The sequence below is a fragment of the Cydia strobilella genome, chromosome 25 (genome assembly GCF_947568885.1).
Source record: "Cydia strobilella chromosome 25, ilCydStro3.1, whole genome shotgun sequence".
NCBI classification, from domain to species: Eukaryota; Metazoa; Arthropoda; class Insecta; order Lepidoptera; family Tortricidae; genus Cydia; species Cydia strobilella.
The window spans coordinates 4021907-4042329 of record NC_086065.1 but is presented as its reverse complement, the minus strand read 5'-3'; the positions used below and the strand labels follow the sequence as shown (position 1 = coordinate 4042329).

Here is a 20423-nt window from a genome sequence, read left to right as displayed (position 1 = left end):
ACTATTAAGGGTTTATAAATAGTAACCGAACATATCATTTGAAGTAATATTTAGGTGAAGATATTATATAATTAGTATGAACTTTAGCTAAAGTAAAGTTTAACATATAATTTATTACAATTAAGTAAAATTTAGTGCACTCAAAACAATTGAATTTACAAAATTGAGATAAAACCTGTGTGTGTGTGTGTGTGTGTGTGTGTGTGTGTGTGTGTGTGTGTGTGTGTGTGTGTGTGTGTGTGTGTGTGTGTGTGTGTGTGTGTGTGTGTGTGTGTGTGTGTGTGTGTGTGTGTGTGTGAGTGAATGTGTGTGCATATGTGTGAATGTGTTTATATAATAACCGTAGTGATTTAAATATTTTGAAATATGTCTAACGATAGTTTAATTTTGATTGATATGAATATGTTTGAAAAAGTTGTTTTTTTATTTTTATTTTATTATTGTTGCAATATTTAAGATACGTGATATATTAGGTTTTCAGTTTCTTTGTAACTTAGGTTAATTAACCATTCTAAAAGTGTTTTCTTAAAATTATACGATTGCAGTGAATAAATCGAGATAATATTATTTATATTATTATACAAGTAGGCAGAATGGTAAACAAATTGCCTTTTGGCGAAAAGAGACTTTGTGTTAGAGAGGACAACTACTTTATCTTTTCTTCTTTGTGTTGACGTAGGTGGTTTATAGGTTAGAGTCCTATGTAACTTTAAGGTCGTGTTCAAAATATATAATTTTCTTACGCTAAGCAGTTTACACTCGTTGTATAGTTCATCTGTTGGGTATCTATATGATTTAGAGAACATAACTTTAAGTAAACATCTTTGTCCCCTTTCGGTATCAATAAACTTAGATTTATTTGCTCCACCCCAAACTGGAATACAGTATGTCATGACGGATTGAGCTAACGTAATATATAGTTGTTTTAATAGATTTTTAGTGGTAATGTGCTTTAATATTTTAAAAATCCATATTAACTTTCTGATTCTATTATTAATGTACTCAATATGATTGTGCCATGATAGTCGCTGGTCGACAATTATCCCAAGGTATTTTGTGAAAGCAACCTTAGCAATTTTCTTACAATTGCAGTTTGATAAATCTATTTGACGACAATCATGTATTCTTAAACTTAAAGTAGGAGGTGGTTGTGTACTTTTGTATTTTGTGAAGCAAATATAGTTTGTCTTGGCCACATTAAGTGTGAGAAGGTTTAAATTTAGCCACGAAGAGATTTCTTGGAGTCCTTTTTCCGGGTAAAGCCAATCACTCAATCAAGTTTGATAAGCCTCTGGTTCTTGGCAAGGAGAAGCGATACATACCCAGAATGCTGCGCGAGGCCATTGAGATTAAGAAATATCCAAACTTTAATAGGGAAGATGGCTTTTCTCTACCACCAGCTTGGGGTCCTGTAGTCCATCTGATAAAGGAGCAAGCGAGACATAGGCTGTGAGACCTTAGTGTTGGATGTTGTTGGACATTCTGAGTATAATATGTTTTGAAAAGATGTGTCCCGCCGAGTTTGTTGCCGGTCCCATATTGGGATACCCTCCTACAATTTAGGAGGGAATTAAATCTTCTCGGGTCCGAGCTGTAGGGTTGGAGCCGGCGTTGTTTTTTATCGCGTTTAGATATATCTTTACTTGAAAATAATTGTAGTGTATAACTTATGAACCGATTTTGGATGTACAACCAGCCTTAAAGTTTATAGTCTATGATGGTTCATTATTTTTAGTATGTGGATATTTTTGCATTTTGTAGTTTTCCTTAGTCACCCGTTGACCACGAACGCTGTAAAAAGTTCGAAACGTCGGGATGTATTATAAATTCAATATACGCGATATAATCCGTTTTCATAGTTTTATTTCAATTTATAGGGTACTTTCCATTGACCTTTTACCTTTACAAGTGTAAAATTTTTGATACTCCATTAGAAAATACGTTATTTTTACTAAGCATAGCAACGGATTGCAGATTTCCCAGTTTTAACTTATTTTTTATGAGGCATTCGAAAGATGATAATAATTCCTATTTTATTACAAATAGGTACATGTATCATACCATTTTTGAATCTGCATAACATGCTTAATATAAAGTCGAAATTAATGCTTCGCTGTGAATTTAATTCAAGATTAAACTAGTCCTTTTTTGCATTTTACATTGTTTATCGATAAAATACCTCTTCCGTTATCTTAACACGTTCGCGGACGCGGTTTGCATAGCATCCGTTTTTGTACTACTCCTGGTGACGCGGATGCTATTGAATCCGTTTTTCGGTTTAAAATTCTGGGTTGATATTTGATATGCTTACCAATCCGCTTTGTCACAGTATAATATTATTCACCAACATTTTCCTCTACCAGTTACCAGAGTCACAAGGCATACTGTCATATTATATAGTTTTATCGCAGTTAAAAATTATGCTGTGACGTCTGCAATTGTGCCCCCCTTTTCGTGACGCGGATGCTATAGCATTCGCCTTTGTACGGGATTCTCTTAGTAGCCCAGCAGGTGCGTCTGGGAGTGGACACGTGCAATTTGGGCGAATTTCGCGCGCGGTCGCTATTTTGATGGATTTTTGTAATATCGTAATTAATGTTTTTCTTCCAATTTCTTCAAGTTTTTGATTGTGTTTTAATGAACAAACATATGTACTTGCTCGTTATTGCACCACAACCAAATTTTGATAACGGTTAACATAAAAAAGTGAGGCATGAATGTGTATACCTATTATTCAAGTAATTACGTTAGTAGTCATAGTTTTGGTGATATAATTGTGAAATTATAGCCTTATAGCGCTCGATGATCACCTCTTACAAGGTAAGCCCCTTATGACAAGCATTATGGCATACTTTTGTGTATATTTCACGTCTTGTGTTTGGTGCAGATGCATCCGAAAAAGAATATAAATTTGGGTAAATCATCATCATCAATCAGCCTGGCAGGAAAAGCGGTAGACACTTTAATTCCAGGACTTAACGTGGCGATGCCGCACAGAGGACTCTAAAAGTGAAATGTGGCAAAGATTGACGCTTTCGAGAAGTTGGGTTGGCGTATACCTTGGACAGCTAGAAGAACAAACTTCTCTATACTAAGAGAGCTCAACATTGCAACTTGGCTCTCCACGGCATGCCATGAGCAGACCCTTTGATTCTTTAGATATATTATGCGGTCTCTAACGCATGATGTTGTGGAATCGCATAAGTTTAAGTCGAATGAACGTCGAAGGTATTTGGAATGGCGCACGTATGAGATGGACACATATTTACGATGATATGCAATGAGGGAACAAGAAAGAAAGTATAAAAGTATTTGTAGGAGTAAGTAATGAGTCTTTAGAGCAATAATCTCGCCTCTAGAAGTCAAAAGTATCAGCCGTTGAGAACAATTAATGAATGCTAAACATGCGGTGTCACATAGAATTACATCTTGACTAGCATCCAAATTGTATAGCATTTGATGTCACATAGCATATAAAAAATATACTTCATATTGACGCGGATTGCATAGCATTCGACTTGCATAGAATAATGCATCATATAGCAACCTAATTGATAGGTCTGTAGTGACGGGAATGCTATAACAGTCCCAAAATCTCCATACAAAATTTAAGTGTCCAACTGGTGTGACTGAGCGTCCGTGAACGTGTTAACTAACTATTCATGACGCCGTACACATAAAAAAACTAACTTCCAGACCTTTCCGAGTGCACACTGGCACTAACAATTTTAAAAACGGTCCAAATTCATGAACAACCTTAATTTGGCAATAACTTGAAAACCGTGCCACTTTTACTGGGGTCATGTTAAGTTGGTATGGGTCCTCTTGGCCTGGTCTACCTACAGTGTTACTGTGACGTGTCATTTATGGGACACTTTGTACATATAAAATATGAAAAATGATTTTAAAATCCTCTTAGCCTATTTGGTAGTGAACCTATAATACGAAGAAAAAATCCTGGGTTCGAACTAGTAAGGGAATTTTATTTATTTAGATTATTTACATACCTATGGCTTAGATGGTATATAAAGCGAAGTATGGTGCTATTATAAAGAAAATTTCGATTATCTCAAAAATCATAAAACTTTCTGTCAATTAATAAAAATTCAAATATATATGTCCCGCTGTTATTATTTGCCAAGCGAAGGGTTAAGCTTTGCATCCGCATCCGCACTGTCCGGAAATGGACACGGCGCCGGACGCGGGCACTTTGCCGCCGAACTTGACCGAGCCGAGCACGGGCACGGAGCCGGCGACGGCGGTGGTGCCGCACGCGTCGATGTCGCCGGACACGCCGACCTGCCCGGTGCCCGAGCCGCCGTACGACGCGGAGGAGGCGTAGCTGGACCCGCTCTTGCTGGAGCTGCTGGACGAGCTCGATCTGATCCCGTTGAGAATGACTCCGGACTTGCCGTAAGAGATTTGGTTGCAACCGCACTGCTGGCTAAGCACAGCCTGTGACAATAAAACATAAAAGTTTAATATACTTAATACTCGCCTCTTCCCACGTCTTCATTCGACTTTTAAACACCTTCTCTTTAGTTGTCCATGTTTAAACCCTCACTTCTGATCTCGAAAGCATTCATTACGATATAATATTATCCTTTATATTCAATAAATATCTACATATGTACCTACCAAACTTAATTCACTCTTAGGTAGCTTACTTTTGCGTGACTGAGTAACAGAGTCCTATCCCGAATATTCATCTATCTAAACATACATATTTTATACTATGTAGTAGGAATATTTTCTGTAGCATAAAATTAACATATGTGATCGTGGCCTAGCTAGCTAAAAGTGGACCTATATTATTGTTTTAGAGCAAAGTTATCACTAATTATGCTTAGAGGGATTATTTATTTGTTTAATTATAATTTATTTAAAAATTTAAATCAGGCAACAGGGCCCATATTACAAATACCTTACAGACTAACATATATATGCATTTTATAAACTCAAAAACTAAACACTACATTTAGGCGACAAAACGGTAAAACGGTATTACTTACATTGTATTTTATTTTAGTAAACAAAAAATTGGTAATGTAAGGTGGAGTAAGACTATCACTGGGCCAAGACAAACACTTGTATAGAATCCTCATACTGTTTGTCTTGCCCCAAGCAAAATAAACTATGTTAGTCTTACCCCATTTACCCTACTATATTTACCTGGACCAGGAAAGCCACGGCGCACAACACTAGTACTGCGTAGCAAGACATTTTGAATGTTCTTTCTTCGGCAATAGAAGTCAGAATGATTGTTCTAGTTCCATTGACACATTTATACGTTTAAATTATCGTAGGAGAAATGTGGAAATAGGTCAAAGATAATGGTTCGCCCTAATCAGAGACACCTGGTTCACCCTAATCAGAGACATTTGGTTCGCCCTAATGAGAGACACGTACGTATTTATCGGGGCAAATGGTTTTTGCATAGTTATTTACTTTATGGTGAGGCAAGAGCTTACGAGGGATATAAAAGCTGATGACAGGTTCTGACAGTTATTCTGTGTTTGCTTACAAGACAGTTAACGTACAACGAATACACCTAAAATGGTTTCCAAGGCCGTCATCATCTGCACCCTTGCCTTCATAGGACAGGTATGTTATTATATTATAAACTAGCGACCCGCCCCGGCTTCACACGAGTGCAATGCTGCATACATATAAACCTTCCTCTTGAGCCACTTTATCTATTTAAAAAAAAACACATCAAAATCCGTTTCGAATTTTTAAAGATCTAAGCATACATAGGGACAGCAGGAAGCGACTTAATTTGTTTTATACTAACTATGTAGTGATTTGAATTTAAACCTTAAGACCTTACTAGAATTAGATTTCGCCTAAACAAATTGAGCCGAAAGGTCCTAAAGTTTTATTTACCTTAGCTAAACAAGAGTGCTGTTTACACTTATAAAACATGTTGCATGTTAAAATAAGATCCCTCAAAACTTAAAATAATTGCCATAATGGCCATAACCATTATAGTGTCCTGAAAAAAACATTCTAAATATTTTTCATGAAAATAGTATAGTTATGGGTTATGGAGGCATATATTTCATAAAAATTCTAGTTAATGCGAGAGAGAGCTGAATTCCGGTCGACGTCAATTCATATTTACTATGTCAGAGTGCCGAATATTCGAAAATTACGAGTAGGTCATAGTTACTCATAGTTTTAGCTAGTAGGTATGGTTTTCTCAATGTAATTTTTGTCTGTTACCTTCCGTGATTCTTCTCACTTGATGGTCTCATCGGAAGATCAGTGCTGGAAGGCCTAGAAGCCACCAGCAACGTGCTGAGATAAGGCCATTTCGAAGCACTTTTGTCTATGTTTTTTATATTATGTAATGTCTCGTTTGTTTGTGCTTACGAATAAAACAATTCTATTCTAAAATTTCTAATTACAGGTTATCAGCAGGCCGAGCTGCTACAAAGCTATCTCCCCCAAGCTAGCTAGCTCCTCTAGCTACTCCTCCGGTGGCTGCCAGTCCATCGCCATCTCCAACAGCGGTGGCGAGATGCTCATCACCGCTCTCGGCCCCATCTCGCCGTCCGGCATCGCCGTCGCCACCGAGCTGGGCTTGGCTGGAGACCTGAAGCTGTCCGGTGAGCTGCCGTACCTGAGCGCGGTAGAGTTCCAGGGCCAGTTCGACACCCGCGGCTCGGCGGCGGTCTCGTACGGCTGCGGCGACTGCGTCGCCATCACACAGGAGCTCGGCAACCCGAGCGGCTCCAACGCCAACATCAACTCTGGCTCCAAAATCGTCAGCTGCGGTTGTTCCAAGTACTACTAAATAAAAATTTTTTTTCCATTTTATTCGAATAAATGATTTGTAAGTATATAAGAAATCATACAGACTATTTATTATCCTCATACTTAGTAGTTAAGTACAAAGCACAAAATACACCTCGACAATAGGCAAAAAATGACCATCCCCCCGCCCCTTTATCTCCGAAATTACTGGGTCTAAAATATAAAAAAATACACAAATTAATTTAATGATTATTTAAATTAATTCTTTACATGTAGATGACAATAAAACCTATTAGAAATGTGCAGTCAAGCGTGAGTCGGACTTAATTACTTAGTTTTTGATCCGACCCCTACGGGTTTTTTAAAGACATTTCACACACGTTTCAAAATTTTATATATATTTTCTGCGGACTGTACCAGCCTGGTTGCACCCCGGTCATATCGACTCCTTCGATTTTGTGTTAAAGGAGTCGGTGGAACGGTTACCTAATGTCTCCCTCAATCCAGATCAGTGGGCTCTGGCATCTTTGCCTATACGGAATGGTGGTTTGGGCATACGGCGGGCGCGAGATATCAGTCTGCCGGCCTTCTTGGCGTCGTCAGAGGGGGTTGTGGGCCTAGCCACTAAAATTTTATCTTTGGATGGTAACAGGGCGACAATTCCTTTTGCGTCTGATGCTGTGGCGGCCTGGAGGGCTCTCAACCCGAGCGCGCCGATGCCAGATAAACTGGACCGTCAAAGGTTGTGGGACGACATAGGTGTGGGGCGGATTTTTGATGGCCTGTTTGAAAGCGCTGGGGGTGCGGACAAGGCTAGGCTTATGGCGGTGTCTAGGCCTGAGGCTGGGGCATGGTTACATGCACTTCCTTCTCCACACATGGGCACCCTTCTCGACAACAACTCTATGCGGTGGCTGTCGCTCTTCGCCTGGGCTGCGATGTTTGCGAACCTCACATATGCATCTGCGGCACTATGGTTGAGAGTAATGGTCATCATGCGTTGAGTTGTTGTCGGTGTGTGGGGAGGTTTCCACACCACCATGCCTTAAATGACATTGTGAGGAGGGCACTTTTGTCTGCAAATGTGCCGTGCTTACTGGAACCTCCAGGCCTAAGCCGGTCCGATGGCAAAGACCTGACGGGCTGACACTTATTCCATGGGAAAAGGGTAAGTGTCTGCTTTGGGATGCCACGTGTGTCAGTACTTTTGCCGCCTCGCACATTGGCAGAACTGTCCGGACGGCAGGAGCGGCGGCGGAATTAGCGGCATTTCGGAAGCGCGATAAGTACTCGGCGCTCCTTCCTAGGTATATTTTTGTCCCGTTAGTAGTGGAGACGTCCGGGTGTTGGTGTGCCGAGGCCAAAATATTCTTGAGCGAATTCGGGCGGCGTTTGAGGGAGAGAGGTCATGACCCTCGTTCCGGGTCATTCCTGATGCAGAGGCTGTCTATCGCGGTTCAGCGCGGAAATGCGGCGAGCGTGATGGGCACCTTTGCGTCTGAAAGGGCGCGGGACGAGTTGTTTGACTAGGTTGTGGCTTTGTTTAGTTTTAATTTAGTTTATAGATAATTTTAATGTAATTTTTTTTAATGTACCTTTTGATCGATTGTATTTGATGTAAATTTAATTCTAAATTGGTAATTGTAATTGTTGTTCATCAATCAATAATAGCTAATACAAAATACATTGTAAATATTGTGTAATGTACTGAACCCTTGGAACGCGAGTCCGACTCGCCGACTGGCCGGTTTTGAGATACTATTAATTGGATTCCAGAAGACGGTTTAGATAATGTATTTTTTTTTGTGAAATTAAGTTTGATTTCAAAATTACACTTAAAAATTAAATAGATAATGTAAAATTGGGTGTTAAAGTTTCACAGCCTCAGCAACCATTACTGTTGGGGTACCTAGTTTATCCTGGCAGTTCGGATGAAATCATTATAACAACAATGTCTCAACGATGAGAAAACCTGTACAACCAAGTACATAGGGATGTAGGCACAATATTAATGTGAATTGTAAAATGAGTTGGTATTTAATTTAAGAAAAATACACTCATTATAAAACATACTCTAAAAGTACAAGAACCATCTTTTTGTTTCTGATTATATTGACCGAGCGTTAGCGAAGATCTCCGGTTCATCTTGGACACAAATGGTTTCGTATATCCGGATGTTCTCTTGTACAGATCGCATTTCTAAACCGATTCTCGTGAAATTTATTATTTATTTATTTTAAACTTTATTGCACATAAAAAGTGTACAACAGGCGGACTTAATGCCATTATAGGCATTCTCTACCAGTCAATAGGGCTAAACAGAAACGCGTCAAGGTGGGTGCACAGAGAGAAAAAACAAAAAAGAAACGTAACTTTTGAGCGAAGTGGTCACCTAAAAGTGGCTAAACATCAGTAATGTTAATTATCCTTGTTCTAATGTACTAGTGTAGATGTATTATCCGTTGGTGATCCTTAAATAAATAAAATAAAAATAAAATAAAATAAGTTAAACTACATGATCAAACGAACTTCAAAGTGAAGTTCGATCAGTATTATATGAGTAAGCTTCATTCGAAGATATAAAAACCAGGTAGTCCTTTAACCTACTAGGCAACTCATCGCATGTTTAAAGTAGGTAGCAAAAACTTTAACTCAAACAGGTCTATCCCTACTTTTCCTTGTTGGGGCGCGCGGCTTGCCGCCATTGCTCATTATTTTTAGAGACTTTACTTTCTAAAGCAAAACTTTCTTTCCGGGTATAGGGGAGGGAGGGTAGTTATATCTTCGAATGAAGCTTACTCATATAATACTGATCGAACTTCACTTTGAAGTTCGTTTGATCATGTATTATATTTCTCAAGCTTCATTCTTCAGATATAAAAACCAGGTAGATGTTAAGAGTTGAAAGTTTTGCTGCATTCTTTCCCATTATCAATATTATCATAGCATATTTATTTCTGAAAACATATTTGTAGGAATAATTATCTACCATGTACATATGTGTATGTTATACACAAGTTTACTGTTCCAATTGAGTTATAAGGTATTGTTAAGAAGCACGGGAAAGTTTAGCAATGCAGGTTCAAAAAGGTATACATATATTAGGTATAGCCAGGTTGTATATATATATATATATATATACTTTTACGTATTAGGATATTTAAACAAAATCTAATTTGTTCTTCATAAAACCTAATTGACTAAGATTCCATACAATTTGTGGTCAACTTTGCATTAAGTTTAATTCGATTTGAAAAAGTTTAATACGAGTAAACTCATAAGACATATGTCCTTTTGTGAAATGTATTAAAATTCACTAGCAGTTCTTGTCCGCGATACGGAATTTTTGAAGGCTCAGAACAGTACACTATTGATAACAAGATTCAGGCTCGTCTAAGTGTAATTATCTACGCAGATAAGACGTAATTTAGGCTAACGATACAACCCAGCGTTACCTCCATACAGGGTGAGATACGCTGTGGCTGTGATGTCTTTTCCCGCGTCTTGACGCTTATGACGCGTAGGCCGTGTGACGTCTGTCTCACGACGACTCATTCTGTTTACGATGATCTCTGAGCAGACGACGACAATGAGAAAATTCAGTTATTAGGCGCGTGCACGCGCAAATCGGCTAACAGCAGCTCCTGATCAACGAATAGTGACACGACGTGCAATGGACAAAGACTCACGCGGCCTAGCGCGTTTTCGAGCTTTAACTTAACAAAAACCATGTCTTTGCTCGAAACATGTCTAACGTCGTTTTTAAGTCCTTTGATTTACCCAAGAAGAATTATATTTTGATTTTTATCAAATTAAAAAATCCACCACGTTCCTGAAATCTAAAAAATATATGAACGTGCATAAATTATGCTTTCTGTTCAGTTATTAAGCATAAAGCATGTCATATGTGTGGCATCACCAAAGGTATTCTAAACAAAAATAATTTATAAGACTAGCAGTCTACTCAGCTTTCGAAGTAATCTTTCAAATAAGATTGTAATTTACTCACACTCAAATGTTTATTATTGCGCTCATATTACATATAATGAATGGGCCAAGGTCCATTAATGGTAACAGAATATTTATTTATCATTTAATTATATATACGTACCTAATGTACATATATTCGAGCTATTAAAATGCATAATAATATCCAGTTAAACCTGAGTAGGTAAAATCAGCGTTTAACAAACATCATTAGGAATTAATTTAGTATACATTTATAAATGGCTGCATGTGACGAGTACCTTTAAATAGAATATATAAATGATATGAACCTTTTTTATTTTATTTAAATTACTATTATTGACCGCAAGGCGCGATTGACCATATTTTCACAAATATTGGTGTAGCGGCTTCTATTCTCGCAGCGCGAACAGGACAGCACAGCAATCAACCACCAACCAAAATCAATGAAATGAAATGAATATCAATCAACAGAAATTCAGATATTAAGCATCAAATCTAAAAACTTATGCCCTCCATTCAAGTATTCGCTCTGCAAGGAACGAAAGACTGTGCGACGTAATGTTGTATATTTATAAAATGTAAACATTAAAGCCGGAATAATAATAAAAAATTGCCTTTGCTGTATTGCTACTATGGTTGTATTGAGAGTTCAGAAAACAAATATTATATTAAGTGGATTCATCTTAATATTTTAATCCATGACTTATGTCATGAATGTGCTATATTAATGACATAACGGTATTGCAAGTGGTGGGTCCCCACCAACTACAGTTACTAAACTTATAATATCAAGGTACATATATTTTAAACTTGGCAAAAACGTATTGCATGGTATCATCGTATTGATGATGGCTGAAAGAGTATCGCGACCGACACATGAGAGTTGAACCATAGGTGCATTCGTCATTTATTAATTTTTTACGGTTTCTATTAGCTTCTTAATTATGTATTTACCTATATATTTTTATGTGCATAATCTGAGGGTGATCCTTTAAAAGATAATCGGAAGGTAATCGTTTTGTAGTTTTGATACAGGTTAATAGGTATTTACCTAGTTACCCATTATTTACGACCATAAAAATAAATATTAAATATCTGTGAGAGATGCGAACAAATATATTCGTGTGTGTATTTAGCCAAATTGTACCGAAACCGCTTTATCATTAACTCAGTTAGATGATACTCTAATGGTCACTTTGTCAGGCTTCGGCATGAACGTATAAAACGTGTTTGCGTTTGTTTCTTAGCTTCAGTTGTAAGTTTAGTTTTTTGCCAGATGCTGGTGAAATATGTGTTACTTATGTATAATATTGTCTGACCACCTTTTGTACCATATTTCATGCAAAATAAAGTTATTTTCTTTCTTTCTTTCATATTCAGTACTCACAAATTGTTTCATTGGGTTTATTAGATAGATAATGATGAATAAACCCATTTTCCTGTAATTCAATTCAGTTAGGTGTCTTTGTTACAATTGGATGATTCAAATCATTTAATTATTCAATATCACTTAAAAAAGTAAAATCATATTTTTAAACAGACACAAGGTACTTAGATACTGACATCGCCCTTTAAGCGATCACGGTATTATAAATATATTTATATTTTCATGTATCCCATAACAATATTGGCGTACGTATCCCGATAATTTGTATGGTTATATGCATATATAAACATTCAAAAATGGTCACCAAAATATATACATTGTGCAGGGTATTACCACTTAGTTTATTACATTTCATTTGTGGTAAAAGAGATTTTATCCAGCTTAAGTTAAGGAATTTCGATCAGATTCACATCACGTGACGTGATGTAGGTACGTTAACAATTCCCACTTTTAGAGACAAGTTATACTTAATAACCTAAGAGATAAAAAAAAATTTTGTGTCCTTATGTTAGCTGGTAGAATTGACTTTTTCATATCAGTGTCAACCCTATAAAGTTGTTTACATTTTAAATGGTTATTATTCACAACGACGGGACTTAATCGCGTAAAAGTAACTTAACACTACATAATAAAACTAAAGAAAAACACTAAAACTAACTAGAAAATACACATTATCTTTACTAAACATAAACCCCATTCCGACCCCCACCCTGTCCAAAAGTGCCAAAAATACTTGCGGCATTGCCCCGCTGGATAGCAAGCGATATTTGTTGGACCAAGTAGGAGCCTGAACGGGGATCGCAACCTCTATCACGCAAACGCCGCCCCAAGTCCCTTACCAACTTCTTCGCTTCCAAGCACCACGGCCCAGCCGTCTCCACCGCGACCGGGACAAAGTCGTACGCCGGTTCCAGATTGGCGTATTTGGAGTGCTTTAGCCTCGCGGCATTTTCAGCGGCCGCGCCTGCTAGCCTACTGGCGGGAGCTAGGTGAGTAGGTGCAAATGTACTCACGCACGTAGCGTCCCACAGCAGGCAGCGGCCTCTGGCCCACGGAACCAGCGTCAAGCCGTCTGGGCGCTTGCCGTCTGTACGACTTAAGCCTTGAGGCTCCAGAATGCAAGGCACGTTCGCCGAGACCATGTTACGACGTATTAACTCATTGATCGCATGGTGTCTCGGGAACCGCCCCGCAGACCGGGAGCAGCTCAGGCCGTGGTGCCCATTCGCTTCAACCAACACTCCACATATACAGCGATGGGGCTCACACACCTTGGAACCCAGCCTTAGGGCGACACCTACTCTCAGGGTATCGTTGTCTAGTAGGGTCCCCAAATGTGGCGAAGGCAGTGCCTGTAACCAGGCCCCCGACTCGGGTTGCCTTACCGCTTTAAGCCGGGCCGCGTCCTCCACCCTAGCCGCCTGAGCTAGTAATTGTGCATATGATCGCTCACACAAGGTGTCATCCCAAAGTCTCTGCAAAGCGGGGTTGTCCGGTTGCGCCCCTCCAGACGACCGAGTCGACCACTCGTCAAGAGCCTCCTGCCTGAAAGGAAGGCAGACGTTGCCACCGTCCACGGAAAGAATTTTCGCGACAAGACCCGCCGAAGCATGAGAGGAAGCAAGGAATGACACAATTCCAATGTCATGCATACGACGGATCCCCAGACCCCCATACCGGACGGGGAGTGTCGCCTGGCGCCACTGCTCTTCGACCAGTTGAATGTTTAATAGACTTTCCAGACCCTGTTTGAGAACGGTATCATAGTCTTCTGTGTCTTGCTTAAACATCCAAGTGGGCGCCGTCCGCAGAGCGTAAGTTATGCGTGGCATCGAGAAACAATTACGCAGTAGCGTGAGTGATACATGCGCTGATAGATGCTTCAAGCGTTCGTAGGAAGACTCCAAGGCGGATGTCTTTGCCTGAAGCATCGAACTCACGCCCTCAGGGAAAATAGGCGCACCAAGCAGACTAAAAGATGACTTATTAAGGACCCTAACGCCCGGCAGCAAAGACTCGAATCTGGACAAGGAGCTTATCGCCAGGGGACTGCAGCCATACAACTCACACTTTGAGGAACTCACCTCTAAACCAATAGCTTGTAGTGCTGGCAAAAGCTTGGCGACGTCATTGAGTACGACATTGGAATCACCTCCTATGGTCCCATCGTCCAAGTACCAGACATTCAGAGGTGACTCCAATGCCGCAATAAGATTTTGGGTTGCCAGACAAAATACGAGGGGTCCCAATGGATCACCCTGTTGCGCACCGACCTGTGAGGTGATTAAACTGTCTTCGTAAAAAAGGTTACTGGGAAAGGCGTAGCACTGGTAGAGGAATGGGTACAGCGCGGGGGCACGAAGTTTCACTTGCTGCAGAATTGCATCCCTTTCAACAGAATTAAAAGCATTCTTCAAATCCAGTTTAACGATAACAGTATCGCTGTTCTCATGCCCCATTGAAAAATGTCTTGTCGCGTGGATTGCCGCCTCGCACCCCAAAGGGGTACCAAAACCGACCTGGCAAGGCTGGAGGTAGGCCGCCATCTCGTCTCTGACGTAACGGCAACCCAATTTGGCAACAAGACGTCTAAAAGTAGTGCCAATAGCAATCGGTCTGATTCCCCCATCTTTCTTCGCTAAAGCGCACAATGACGCGCCATAAAGGTAAGGGCAAACCAAGGGATTGAGCATCCCGCGCAGAAGGAAATTGCACAGCTTTGTTAATGATTCTAGCAATTTTGAACCATTATCTCCTGCTTTGGAAGAGATGAGTTCCTTCAAGTGCTGAGGGCGCAAACCATCCAGACCTGACGCCGAACCGTTGTAAAAAGAATCAATTGCATTCGCCACATCCGAAACCGAAACCGTAAGAAATTGACTTGAAAGGTCCGGTTCTGGTGGGTAAGTAAGTTGCCTAGATGGCGAAGGGTGTTTGTCCCTCAGAGCTCCCAATGTATCAGCGTTCGACGGGGCAAGGGATGAATCGGACAATAGTATACGGACTGCGCCCCTCAAGTCCCCATCATGGACTTTGGCCTCAATCGTGCGGTAGACCGACCTAGGCTTTTGGTTCGGTTCCTCGGGGAAATATACATTTAAATCAACGACGTTTTGCTTGACTTTCGAAGTTAAAGACTGGGACGCCCCACTCTCAGGAACCCTCAAAGCTGTAAAAGAGAATGCAAGAAGCGGAAACCAATCATCAACGTCGTTCGATCGCAAACAAGCTTCAATTAAAGCAGACAATTTGCCCGCAGCGAGGTTTCTTGCACCTTTAGGGATATGTTTTAAGACACGTACGCTTTTCTTTAGCCCTGGGAGACTCTGTAAAGTAATGTTATTGGGACTCGAATTAGAAGCGGGCACGAAAGGCGTCGCTGCCTGTGGCGCTTGTAAATGATTGAGCGCTGGGGGAGGGCGCACCGGCGACGTGCCTCTGGCGACCTGATCGCCATGGACTTTGGTGATATGCACGTTCAGACCTCGTTGACCCTTAAATTGGCGGACTTGGGGGCCTTGGGGGCAGTATGGACAAAAGAGTGGAACTACGGTGGGCGACGTGTCGGGGGCGGCATTCATGGGATTTTGTAGTGACATTGGAAAAGTTACAGTTACTAAACACAATACAAACAGTAAAAAAAAAAATTAAAGCAAAATGTCATATAAAAACAGTATGTCAATTTGAATTCTTACATAAAAACATAAATTTGCAAAAACAGTACTGTAAACTAATGAGAATAAATTAATTAGAAACAACGAATATGTCATAACAAAAACTAAATATCAAAATTTACTATGTCACAAAATGGAAATTCTCAACCTAGAAAAGAGTGTCATGCACATCCAAAACACAAACAATAAAGCAAAATGTCATATAAAAACAGTATGTCAATTTGAATTCTTACATAAAAACATAAACTTGCAAAAACAGTATTGTAAACTACTGAGAATAAATTAATTAGAAACAACGAACATGTCATAACAAAAACTAAATATCAAAATTTACTATGTCACAAAATGGAAATTCTCAACCTAGAAAAGAGTGTCATGCACTTCCAAAACACAAACAAGATTAAGTTTCAATTTATCATTAATCACACATAATAAAAATAAATAATAGTAGATTGTTAACCAAGGGACGAAAGGCACTCATTTCTGCCGAGGTATTTTGGCGCTCGAATGCAGTGAGAGCGCCAATAGTCCGAGGCAGAAATGATGCCTTTCACCCGAGTTAAACACTCTACTTTTCATTTCGAATACGAGGAAAGTAAAATGCATGTATTTTTTTTTAAACATGACTAAGTATACATTTTTATAGTATTTCTTGAGGGTACTTTCAATTAACAATTCAGACAAAAGTATCGTTATTTATGGAATGGAGAGTCAAATATCAAAATGAAAAATTTATTACAAATCCATTTAAACTCAAATTTCAATTGCGTATCGTAAAAAAATTAAAAAAGTCGTACTTCGAACGTAAAATGCTCTAGTGCAGACACGTATCATTTTCTGCGCACCTTTTAGAACAACAATGACCCTCTTTCAGAGCATGAGAAATGAAAAAGAATAATAATTTAAAATTGTTTACAATAAAAACAAGAATCCCTCTTATATATAATTAATTACACATTATTTCAAAGGAAATTGTTACATTGTACATTACGACAAAAAGCATTAAAAAAAACAACAAAGAAACAAAAAAAAATATACAAAGGCCAAAGTTTAGACAAAAACAAAACACGAAAAGAAATTATTTAAAAATAAATTATCGCCGCCTCGAAGACTGGAACCCGGAACGCTAGCGTCTTTGAAGAATATCACCGGCCGTTGTCTCCGCGGGACCACTACGGCTGTTGTACAGCATGCCGAAATACGCTTCCAGTAGATAGGAGATAGGTTGCAGTATTTGCAGTAATGACGGGTTCTTGACGCATAAGTTGTAAACCCACCCGCCAGTTAGCACAAAAAAAAACCCGATTGTACCTGCACTGCACTTCAGTACTAACTCGATTATATAACGTCTCGCCAGTAGTTATTATAATAATTATATGCGTTGACGTCGCGCCGTGATAAAGTATCCGATCCAGTTTCAAAAGTGTTTGTGATGCGAACTAGTTTGTGGTTGAAAATGTTTGTTATGCACTATGACCCGCCACACAAAAATACACTGTTTTGCTTCACACTAGGGACTTAATGAAAGTCAACTAACACCACAGGTTAGTAAGGCACTTAAGCGTAGTATTCACTTATAGCCACAGAGTTATTTTCGTCCAAACTTATTTTCCGAGGACGGATTAAACGGAGACGGTGTTCTCCGTGCCGCCATTTTTTTTTTTTTTTTTAGTTATACTTATGTGGGTAATATAAAAACAATATAGGTACTATTGTATTGTTTCAATTATAAATTTACGAGGTAGTCTCGTGTTTATTCAAATTCAACCTCTGGGCGGATAAAAATACCGTACTATGGGTTAGGTGTGAGTAAAATTTATTCTGTCACATATAATTGGATATTAAAAATCCAAATATATTTTATATGTAAGGATTTATTTTAAAAGGCAATGTAGTCTTGTACCAAACATTTCGGCAGCTAGACCGACGTGTCTCTGACACGCACAAATCAAAACTGAATCGCGGAGCGCTGGTGAAAAAATTTAAAAGAAATATTTTTAATTCGAGGGTAGACTTTGAATGTTTTTCAAAATAAAACCCGTAAGGTATTAGATTACATAAATAGGCCTACATGAATAAAGTATATTTGAACTTGAACTTAAAACATAATTCTTTATTGCACATAGAAAAACTTGAACTTGGTGTTTTAAAATGTGCGTGGTTTTGATCGAGAACCGCTATAGATTTATTAAATTGTGTTATGCATTGCTATCGTGTTGACTCACGGCCAACCCCAAGCAAGTTCTATCTTCGTGACGACTCTAGGCCGCCCCCCAGGTTTATAGTTACCAGTCGTGGACTCACGGCCCGCGCGGTACAAAGTAAATGCAAGGTATTTGATCACAAAGTGTAAGTTTTTTACAAAAATAGTTAAAATAGTTACACTTAAGTAAGTATCTGATTTTTCTTCAGGATCTGAAGAATCTATTATCACTCGGCAATTTTGCTTGAGTTTCTTCTATTGGGCCATCTAAAACCAAATAAAAAGAAAGCCTCCTTCGTCCCTTTAACACAAGACAATATGATTATTTAGGGCCCTTTGTTTCGTTGCGCGCTGTCCGATCTTAATTAAACCTTTGGTTGGTTCACGACCAACCCCCGGGCGCAATCGGTGTTCGAAGTACGAACAAACTTTCCATCGTGTTGGTTCACGACCAACCCCCAAGATAATTTTTTCCTTCGTGTTGATTCACGACCAACCCCCAGGATGATTTATTCCTTCGTGTTGATTCACGACCAACCCCCAGGATGATTTATTCCTTCGTGTTAGTTCTCGACTAACCTCCAGGATGATGAACAATTTTAATAACAAATATATTTTATATTGCACAACGAATACGAAACGAATAATCCCACAGCTTACATCTCGTATTCTCGTATAAATCGCATTTTAAACGACTTTGAAACAAAATTATGATTTTACGTGCGTTCGTTGCCTCGCAAGAATAAAGAATGAGCAATGGCGGCAAGCCGCGCGCCCCAACAAGGAAAAGTAGGGATAGACCTGTTTGAGTTAAAGTTTTTGCTACCTACTTTAAACATGCGATGAGTTGCCTAGTAGGTTAAAGGACTACCTGGTTTTTATATCTGAAGAATGAAGCTTGAGAAATATAATTCTAAATTTGTAAGCAGGTTCAAAAATTAAACATTATTTTTCGTTTTTTTTTTTCAAAATGTCGGAACCATGGGGATTTGCGAGGTCTACAGTGTAGTGTAGAGTATGTTGGAGTATGTTCCCCTCTTACTGTTCGTTACGTTACTATATAAGCATATACACCACTTAATTAGACAGTATTACACACCATACCCACTACTACTTGTGTTTCCCTAACACGTCTCCCACGTCACATGGCGACCCTGCCGACGAGCTATAGACGACCGGTTTCTGGGGTATTGTTCAAAATTTTGTCCGCTTGCGAAAGTGTTAATACAGCTCACATCAGAGCCACTGTAGTAGTTGAATATTGATGAGGTTTTTAGTCCTCCACAAACAAGTGCCGGTAAATAATATTAAAAAGAGATAGATGACGATTGAGTACGACGTCATGCTACGTCACAACCGCCGCCCCCCTCAGAAGCCTTTATAAGCGCGAGTACGCCTCAAACCGGTCTCTTTTCTGCACCAGCAACGAGGAGTAAGGGTTGTATAAGGAAGCATCTTGTCCATTCTGTGCAGTTAGATTTTGTCTATTTTTAGTTATTAATTATTGCGATTAGTTGATTAGTTTACTACTTAGTGTTAAAAATCAAAATTGTGAAAATTGAAATAAATTAAGTCGATTTGTTCTTAATATTTTTATTTAAATCCTGGCCATCGCTAAAATCAGAATTGGGATAGTGCCTATCGCCTATCGTAGTTTTTGATAAGCAGCGAACATTTATTCACGTCAAAAAAAAAAAATTAAATAAAAGAACAATGGCCGAAAGATTCACTCGTAATAGGGGTAGGAGTAGGCAGAATAATCAATCAGTTCCAAGAACGGACAGCCTCCAGGAGCAGCTTGGCGATATATTAGCGCGCCTTCACGCACTTGAAGACAGCGCGCCGGTGGTCCCGAGCCCGGCCAATGGCGCCACCAACCACGTGGAGCAGGACGCCAGCCGCGTGGACGCGGTCAGCAGCCTCGACATCGTTACTCCTGGATCCAGCTCGCAGGCTCCTTCGGTACCACCCGGATCAAGCGCTAGCACCGTCGGCGAACCAAATGCGAGTTCTATCGGCGCACCTGATGCTACTGACCGGCTCATTGGGGCCCTTACCGCATTGACAAAAGTAAGATCCAACCATTATTATATTTCAAATTTTGATCCAAGTTTACATGACATCGATTCTTGGTGTGAAGAGGTTGAGAGAGCTCGGGATATCAATCGTTGGGATGACAATGAGTGCCTTTCTAGAATAGCTAACTGTTTGAAAGGGGACGCTCGTAGTTGGCTTAACGAGTGGGTAACCAACGATCGCTCATGGACGAACTTCAAACTCGAATTTAAACCATTGTGCTCGCGAAGAATCGATGTTGCTAATATTTTATTTAGTGTCATGAGTCAAATTCCGACAGTTATACCACGTATGCAGAATATGCAAGACGTTCATTACTCAGATTGAACATAGTAAAAGGTTTAAGCGACGAGTT

General features: G+C 39.5%; 2 protein-coding genes across 2 annotated transcripts; one reads left to right on the top strand and one right to left on the bottom strand.

Annotated features, from left to right (window-relative positions):
* Nucleotides 1-4113: 4113 nt before the first annotated feature.
* Nucleotides 4114-5313, bottom strand: LOC134752897 (chorion class A protein Ld2/Ld41-like). The gene is made up of 2 exons (XM_063688676.1): nt 5173-5313; nt 4114-4455 (listed from the first exon to the last, which is right to left on the bottom strand). Exons 1-2 carry the CDS (start codon nt 5221-5223, stop codon nt 4150-4152), a joined length of 357 nt encoding a protein of 118 aa, XP_063544746.1. The 5' UTR covers nt 5224-5313; the 3' UTR covers nt 4114-4149.
* A 154-nt stretch (nt 5314-5467) lies between these two features.
* Nucleotides 5468-6817, top strand: LOC134752886 (chorion class CB protein M5H4-like). The gene is made up of 2 exons (XM_063688662.1): nt 5468-5604; nt 6413-6817. The coding sequence occupies exons 1-2, from the start codon at nt 5557-5559 to the stop codon at nt 6797-6799; spliced, it is 435 nt and encodes a 144-aa protein (XP_063544732.1). The 5' UTR covers nt 5468-5556; the 3' UTR covers nt 6800-6817.
* Nucleotides 6818-20423: the final 13606 nt, after the last annotated feature.

Bases quoted from the DNA above. Each gene is read 5' to 3' on its own strand.
- LOC134752897 (XM_063688676.1), bottom strand. From the start codon at position 5,223: ATGTCTTGCTACGCAGTACTAGTGTTGTGCGCCGTGGCTTTCCTGGTC. The intron at 4,456-5,172 runs GTAAATATAGTA...TTATTGTCACAG, and splicing joins CCGTGGCTTTCCTGGTCCAG to GCTGTGCTTAGCCAGCAGTG.
- LOC134752886 (XM_063688662.1), top strand. From the start codon at position 5,557: ATGGTTTCCAAGGCCGTCATCATCTGCACCCTTGCCTTCATAGGACAG. The intron at 5,605-6,412 runs GTATGTTATTAT...TTCTAATTACAG, and splicing joins CCCTTGCCTTCATAGGACAG to GTTATCAGCAGGCCGAGCTG.